The 8,979-nt window shown below is 43.0% G+C and overlaps 1 protein-coding gene across 1 annotated transcript; it reads left to right on the plus strand.

Annotated features, from left to right (window-relative positions):
- The first annotated feature begins 4,152 nt into the window (after window positions 1–4,152).
- On the plus strand, window positions 4,153–8,284 carry LOC133350630 (ankyrin repeat domain-containing protein 39-like). Its single transcript, XM_061565209.1, is given in 5 exon segments — window positions 4,153–4,170; window positions 4,172–4,250; window positions 5,973–6,076; window positions 6,910–7,113; window positions 7,561–8,284. Coding segments are annotated over 5 exon segments (552 nt in total). The 3' UTR covers window positions 7,708–8,284.
- Window positions 8,285–8,979: the final 695 nt, after the last annotated feature.

Consider the following 8,979-nt stretch of genomic DNA (forward strand, 5'->3'; position numbering starts at 1 on the left):
AATGAAATCGCTAAAGCTACGTATCAAACATGCATTGAATGTATCGTAACGTATCATATTATACTGTACTCGCCAAGATTCTGTCCGTCGTCTGCATACTTGAACTGATGTTAGGTTGTTGGTGGCAATTTTTCGTATCGCTATCGCCATCGTAAGATCGAAATATCGTAAGTCGGACCGTTGTAAGTCGGGGACTACCTGTACACACATTTAGTAAAAACAAAATCTAACAACATAACTGTATCGGTGAGTCCCAGGACAATTCCAAGGGAGTCTGAACTCTTCACCAGTGAAGCCTCAGTGGCAGACAGAGACAATAGGACATGGGAGTAGATTCTGGAGATAGCATAAGGTCAGGGGTTATAACAAACGGGGTTTGAACGATAACGAAAACATAGAGCAGCAGAGGTGATAACCAGGGAAAGTTTTTTGTGGGTATTGGCAACACCACTGATCGGCACAGCCTCGTTCACCATAACATAGGCACAGCCCAATTTAATAACGCCGAACATGTCTTTCCCTTCCACAAAATATTCATTTCTAGATCATTAAATGGGGGTCACAAGACATCTGGACTACCCTGTAAATCGAGGAAATGTTTCTGATTTATTGGCACAGCTATTCAATCAGTCATTATCAATCAACTGCTTCAAGTTCAAGTTCATTTATTAGGTATAGCCTTGTGAGCCATTCGCTTGATGAAGGTCTCGCCTTTGCCACATCACGATGTTGCGATGTTAAGAATCCACCTGTGTTGAGTCTTTTTCTCTTCTAACACCGGCTATTTACCATTTAAAAGTTTGGTGAGTACTCTACAGCACGTGTATGATGCGTTCGATGATGATGGCAAACAATCTTGCATGGCTCTCAAACCATACGGTTTACCCTGTATTCACTTAGTTTTCATGTCCATACAGCCCACAACCGCTTAAATACCGGCAAAAATAATGTTTTTGTTTATTTGTTTGTGTTTTTCCCTTATGATGGGACTTTGTAAGATGAACGTTGAGATGTATACGGGGCACGGGGTGACCAATAAGGTCTGAATTGGTCTGTAAGGTAGGCTGACAGGTATGAGCTTGATATCTTTACGCATTGCTTTCCCGATGCTTCACATGTTTGCAATATTAAAGGAATTACGCAGCTATCGGAGGAATGACAAGCATGGAACGCGAATGTTGTTAGAGCGCTGTTTTTAGTTGAGGCCGGTTCCTGATTGCGCCACTGCTAAACTTACCGAAACATTCAATTTCTCTTTTTAACACACAAAACAAACCCCCCCACGGGCAAACTTAAAGAGATACTTTTCCACAACGTGTATGCAACAAAACCCCAAACAGTGAATACTTGTCATTATCTTTAAAGAAGACATTTTACTATTAAAAAACACACGACTTACCGCACGCAGTCTTGATGTGCCTTTTTTGGCTTTTTTAAAACTAAAATGTACTGTACACTTCCTCTTTCGTTTCGTGCAGGGGGCCCGGCAAGTACAACATTAACAATAAGCATCCAGTTTATTTGTTTAAAAACAACTTAAAAATATCAAGAGCCGCGAATGCATGTGATTGTATACGAGACGGTGAGATCCGTAATAAAATGAACGTCGCCAACCAGCGCTCAAAATAACCGCAGATTTGGCTTCCGCAAATGTTCATTCTGCCTTGGGGTAGTTTCTCAAAAGTTGACGTACACACTAAAAAAAAGAGTGATTTCATTTGAATGTGGACAGACATGACTTTGTCCTTAGGTCATTCATCACCACCACCATCATCGTCGTCGTCGTGCATGACGGTGGAAAATAATATTTGAACAATTTTGCTTAATTGCATTTGATTTTGGCACGGGCAAACCCCATTTGGCAATACATGCTCAGTTTTGAATGGAGGATACCTGGTTATAGAAACTTGTTCACAGAAAAGAAAACATGAACGCAACTATCTTAAAGCAACTGTATTTGTAATGAATAGGCTCAGATGTGTTGATTGGTGGCCGAGTGAATAACCCATCTGGCAAATTAGTAGAATTTGTCTCATGGATATGACTGTTGGTGGGAATATTGGAAGGCAAAACCAGTCGAGAATTGTCTTGCTGAAACAGATGGCCCTGGAAAAATATTGGTCGTTCCTTTATTTTAATGTGGAGTGGTCGTTTCTTTATTAATCTTGCATTGACTGAGCGAATGACGGGGCGGGCACGTTTCCTCGGCCGGTGCAGCTGCGTGTTCTCTTTGTCGATATTTGGATTGAAAGTTTTCGTAAAAAAGAAATGCTCCAGTCCAAAGTGCCATAACGAATCAGCGTTCTATGGGGTCGCATGTAATAGTGGGGTGCCGCAGTGGCGAGATGTTAACTTCCTCGCCTGGGTTCGGTCCCAAACCCTGACCCGGTATATTTGGATTTTGCACGTCTCTCCCCGTGGTGTCGTGTTTTTTTTTCTTCCTCCCTTTGGGTCCTCCGGTTTTTCCCTCCACATTTATAAACAGAAGTTGAGTCGTACTTATTTGGCTGCTATACATTTCCACGCTATAAGCCACTTCGTTGAGCTATCATTTGTGGCCAGGTGGCATCTGAAAAAGAGCTGCACACATCTCAGTGGGCTTTTATCTGGTAAATTAAGTATTTTAGTTTTAGTTCACGGCTGCTCTCGTCAAGTGGGTCCACTTTGAATGAAACTTTCGCGTAAAGGTCCATTGTAATTTGTGAGTGGGCCATACCTGGTAAAATTAAAATACATTTGTTGAGAGTGAATCGTGTTGAGGGCCACCCACTCTGGCCCGAGTCTGACACCTCTCGGCTTAAAGGGGCTCCGTGTCGCGTGCAAGTTTGGCACCACGTGAAACGCGATTTCGTGTTAGAGTGCAGTGGCCCTCGTCGCGCGCCGTCCGATACGGAGTCGATTTTATATTAACTATAAATGAAAGGAATCGACCTTATAAACGATAGATACAAATTAAATAAAAGCAAACTTAAACGTTTAACGTTCACAACAAACAGACCTACAATATACCGCTTGTATTCAAACACGACAGATTGTTTTATTTGTTATAACTTTTATTTGGGGTGGGGGGGAGAATCGAAAATAAATGATTTAGTATCGATGAACAGGAATCGATTCCACGACCCTCTCGTCTCGATACCACCAATGTTGTGATCGCCGACGGATCGAAAGTGCGTCCGCGACGTTACAGCGTGAGTACTGTGCTGAAACGCCGCTCGCATCGCCTCTAGTTCCATACCTGTGAACCCTTTATCAGTGCCCGACCCTATTACAGACCAACTCAGACCTCATTGGTCACCCCGTGCCCTGATGAGACGTTGCTCTGGATGGACAGACTCGGTCATAGGAACGTGGAATGTGCCACCCCCGAGTGTCTGCCCCGTGTAAGGGGCCGTCCATAAATGACGTCACGCGAGTTTGGACGATTTTTGACCCCCCCCCCCCTCAAATATGACGTCACAAAGCTCTGCCCCCCCCCCCCCAAATTAAATAAAGCATGCTTCAAATCGCTTTAAACTATTGACATTGTAGTGCGTATTTAATGTGGCGCTGCACTCGGATGTTGTAGGAGAAAACATTTATTAAAAAGTCTAATTAAGTAGAACGTGTCTATTTATTTAAAGTTGCGCATTTTGATGTGACGTCACATTTCTCAAACCCCCCCCCTCCCTCTCGTCACACATCGTCGCAAATGTCTGACCCCCCCCCCCCTAGGTGCGTGACGTCATTTATGGACGGCCCCTAATGCTGATCGCAATATATATTTGTAATATATAACTTTTATCAACCCACTGGTGGATTTCGCCTCCCCATGCCTTGCGGGTCGTGGGGCGCGGTTTCTTTGACCATACTTCACCACGCTGTCCCGTTATTAACTGTATTGGCTCGGTCATGTACAACAGGTAAAAAAAAAACAAATAAAAAAAACTAAGTTGCATACAACCTGTTGCACGTTACAATGCATTCGAAGAGTTGCAGAACCACTGCAGGAAACTGCACGCTTTAGCTTCCCCCTTCAGATCAAGTTCATTTATTAGGTATAGCCCTGTGAGCCATTCGGCTCTTGAATCATGAACACTTTTCAGATGATGAATAACCATGAACACTTTTGTTCACTCTTTAGCCCCCTTCTGGCAGTGGAGTTGAACTATCATGTCTGGCCACCAGTGTCCCCCACGCTTCCTGCTGTCATCTGGACCCTGCTCCGACCGGCGTGCACCAGACCCTGGATGAGATGGACTTTGAGCGCGGTAAGATTGAGCGGTGGTGCCGTGATCGGCGCACCGCGCTGTAAACCCTAGTCACCTTGGGTTCGATTCCTGGCCACAGCTCACATCAGTGGCGAGCGATATGTGAAACGTTCCCGGGTCTCCTCCCCCTCCCCCCCCTTATTTAACCCGCAATGACCAGCATGGCGAAGTATGATCAAACAACCCCAGTGAATGACGCGACATAGGGTGATCTTCAACTGTGGATTGGCGAAAGTCTATAAAGGTCCCATTCATCATATGCAAGCTTAAAACTCCATGAGTGTTTCTTTAATAGGCATGTCATGATGCATATGTAGTGGGTCCAACGGAGTCGCAGACGCTGTTCCTTTCAGAGGCCACACATTTATTTGTAACACCGTAACACAAAGGGGTAACTTGCCCCTTTACCAGATACAGCCTAGGGTGGTGACCACCCAGCTAACTACACTACACAGAGGAGTTACAGCTACGGAGGGTCGGACCCTCTCTCTCGGGTCCGCGACCACGTGTTTGCCTCGTAGGACGTAGAGCTTCCAGCTTGTAGACGTGGAGCTTCCAGCTTGTAGAATGCAGCGACCCTGGTCTCTCTCAGGGACCCGCCTTATATCCCCCCACGGGTCGGGGCCGCTCCGCCCTTGGCCCCGCTGCCTTCTGGAGCCTTCCAGCTCCCTCTCGATTCCTCTCGAGAGCTCTCGCCAGACACGTGATCACCCCCTAGCCCCCCCCACCTGGGGGCCTCTCTATGGACACTCCGGATCACGTGTCTGCGGGGTCAACCAGAGTGCCATGGCCTGGGGCAACCCTGCCCCTGTGCTGACACTCTCCCACTCCCCCCTGTGGGAGCCCGCACTACACGCTATGCGTGGTGGCCGCGCTATCCCAGCACTCACCAAGCGCCGCTAGGGCTGGTACTACACCTGCCACGGGGTGTATGTGATGACAGTGCATCGCATGCCGTGGTCCTCTCAGGCCGGCACTATACAGTGACATCCCCGATGTCATTACACATACTTTATTGATTCAATTATTGATTATGCCTGCGATACGTGTCAGATTATGGTTTTTCACTATCTATTATGTGTCATTTGTATGTACTGTATGTAATGGGTTCATGAGACCTCTGCTTACACGAGCAGCACTACATTTACAATGTCAAAAAAATGTGTATTCATCAATTGTGACTCTGAAGCATGAACATTAATTGATTCGTAAGGCACGTACATTTTTGCAAGTTGACCATCAAATCATACCTGATCACACACAGCTCTATTAGCATTGACTTCGTGAACTCAAATTCACGATCCACTCTCAAATTCTGTGTTGCTAGTGTTCCATTTTCGATTAGTTTCTTTATGCTAACTTCTCATCTCACTTTACTCCTCCTGACACACTCTTTACTCCAGTAAGCAAGGCTTTTACTTCGCTGAGTTGGGAAGGTGCTCTTTCGCCTGTTGTCCCCTTTCTCCTGCTATCCATGCTGTCATCTCCCTGCCCCTGTTGCAGTTTGAGGTAATTTGTGTCCTATACCTATGACTGTCTCTCATTCTATGAAACTAATCATTCCAAGGAAGCACATGACCGGCTGTTTTGCGCAGCATCTTGAGGTGTGTTGTTGTATTTAGACACCATATCCATCTAAATGATGTGTAACCCAAATGTCTGCAGAAGCTGTGTTTCTGTGGAAGCATGATAGAATAATTTGTCGAAACTGGCTGCATGCAGGAATCTGGTCAGCAGCCGGTGAAGGGGACCTCAATAGAGTGGTGTCTCAACTGAATAAGGGGACTGATCCAAACAAGACTGATGCTTCTGGCTACACTGCACTAGTAAGCATTTTTTATTTGCTTGTTACGAATACTGCCATATGTAAACGTATATTGTAATATATTTCTAGAGGCTCGTATGGATTAACACTTGAGTAAAATTACTAGAAATTAAATTTGAGTTTCTAAATATATAAATGGCTATTTGTGGTCAATTGTAATAGTAACAATATAATTCAGTCGTTTAATTTTTACAAATGCAACTGTAAAACAATAATATTTTTTATGTGTTTACATTTTATTAACAGTGGTACCTTCAATCCAAATATGAGATGATATATTGTAATGCTAATTAGCATTTTTAAAAAGTGAGTAGGCCAAATTGGCTGTTCAGTTCAGGAGAGCACAGTTGGAACTCTTGTACGATGATTTCTTGGTCTGCTTGTAAAACAATGTGAAGAAGAAAGGTTGCAAAGAGGATAGGTGTAACCCTGCAATTTCTTGCTCAGATCACCATACCTGTCAACCCCTTATCAGTGCCTTACTTATTACAGACCAATTCAGACCTTATTGGTCACCCCGTGCCCTTATAAATCTCAACGTTCATCCTACAAAGTCCCATCACAAGGGAGAAACACAGACAAAAAATGTGTTTTCCCGTATTGAAACGGCTGTACGGCGTATGGACCTGAAAACTAATTTTCCTTGTCCAAGAATACGGGTTAAACCATATGGGTTGACTGGTATTGATCACTGCTGGCAAATGGGCCTCTACTAGAGGGAGCTCTCGAGAGCCCCTCGTAACAGGTGCGTTTGACCTACTCGTCTATGCTGGCCAGATGTATGATCTGCTGGTAAACAACGTTAATACAAGAGTCGTCTATTGTGTGTGGCAGCACTACGCCAGCCGGAATGGGCATGAGGCAGTCTGCCGGGCGCTGCTGTCCCATGGGGCACTCGTGAACGCGCAGACGCCGGGGGGAGCCACTGCATTGAGCCGAGCGGCGTACTGTGGCCACGCTACCATTGTGTCCCTTTTGTTCAAGCACGGAGCTGACTGCAGACTTCGTGACAGCGATGGAATGACTGCGCTTCACAAAGTAAGCCTGTCGTTTCTGCTAAGTATTTGAACAGTTGCAACAGGTTTTTTTTATCTTCGCAATAATATTTAGAATTCGATTTTATTTCAAATGTATACTATTTTTTAGTGATGTTTATGATTGTTTTACTTAAATCTAAGAAGATAAAGCAATGGCCAAATAACATTTTAAATTGTGAATTCTCTGTTGGCCTTTTGAGATTGTTTGGTATGTCATTTTAATATTTATAATATACGTCACAAAGTTCTGCAAGTCACACAGTTATAGTTAAATCATCAGCAGAAGTATTTTTTTTTTATTCACTCACTCTGTAGAAACTTACTTAATTATGCCAGGTGTTGTGTAGCATTAAGGAGGTGCTTTCTGTGCAATTTCCATTTTATACTTTTTTTAAATAAAATGTATACTAGCAATATGAACATCTCAAACTAAAATCTGCTTTTGCAGGTGGCCGAGGGAGGGCATTTATCAGTCTGTAAATTGCTAGTCCAACAACAACCTGATTTGAAGGACATTGTTGACAACAAGTGTAGGAAGGCCTGCGATCTATTGAAAGAAGATTCTGAACTTAAGGCCCTTCTTTCTACAGGTTGAATTGATTTGGTATTGAAGATAGGCACATTTATATAAGTATATAATATAATAACATGGACCATTTTTCTGACATGGGATATTAATATATGAGAAATGCTTTAGAAATGCATATAAGTGACATGGTGATTTTCACTAAAACAATTTGGCAATTGTCATGTTTTATCATTGAAGAGACCTGCATTTATTTAGTAAAGGCAAGTGTTTGACCTTTATTCCAAAATTAGAGGACAGCACACCAATCTAGAATAGGTCAAGAAAGAAGGAACCAGGCCTGGGAGATGAATGGACTCTGCTGCATTCTAAGAATCTCCTGGACAGCCCACCAGACAAATAAGCCAATTCCTCGATTAAACAGGCAACCAAAGTGTATTTCGTGAGTAGATTAAGGAGACGGTGTTTCTGGGACACGTCCTGTGGAAATCCTGGAGACTGCCCGGAGAAGATGATTGTTCAAGGCTCAGTCCCCAAGAAAGTGAGGCCGACCAGAAGAACGTGGATTGATGATGCAATTGCTTTGGACAGGGCTCAGTATGGGAAAACTCGCAAGAACTGCTGAACACAGAGCCCTGTGACGTAATAGAGTCCATCTCACGGCCAAGCCTTGGGTCAAGGAAGACCAGAAAATGGAACTCTGGTCCCACAGACGTGTGATGTAGAATAAAAAAAAGTATAACAATTTATAGAATCAATTTTTTAATCAATGTAAAACGAGCACTTTCATAGGCTTTAAAACACACAATTTTTTGTTTACATTTGGTTAAAAAGCTTATTTAAACTATATAACAAGTAGCATTTCAAAGTATAAAATTGTATTTCATGTCATTAAATCATCTGTTACTTGATTCCCTGACGAAGTGAACTTGACCGTAAGAGATTTGTTTCAAATAAACAATAGAGTTTAAACATGCCACCTCTAATCTCAAAGGCATGTTTCAATGTTTACGTAACTGATATGTGCAGGGCTACTCGGAATGTTGCGATTTGTTCCCAAGGAGCAAATTGCTAATATGTACTATATGTGTATGGAACAGAAAATCGTATAGACACTCATAAAAACATTCAAACGGCTATGGTATAAACATTTTAATCACTAGACCAATAAACAAAGTGCTACCTGACGAATACATGTAATTTGAAAAACTATGAATAACTGTATACCTAATAAAACGCGATTTTACAAATATCAAAATAATTATTTAATCCTGCAGATTTTAGAGGAATTAAATCTTGCAGTATAATTGCACTGATTTTATATCATAATTGCACAAGCGA

The sequence above is a fragment of the Lethenteron reissneri genome, chromosome 34 (genome assembly GCF_015708825.2).
Source record: "Lethenteron reissneri isolate LAM-NWPU_2019-01 chromosome 34, ASM1570882v1, whole genome shotgun sequence".
Lineage (NCBI taxonomy): Eukaryota > Metazoa > Chordata > Hyperoartia > Petromyzontiformes > Petromyzontidae > Lethenteron > Lethenteron reissneri.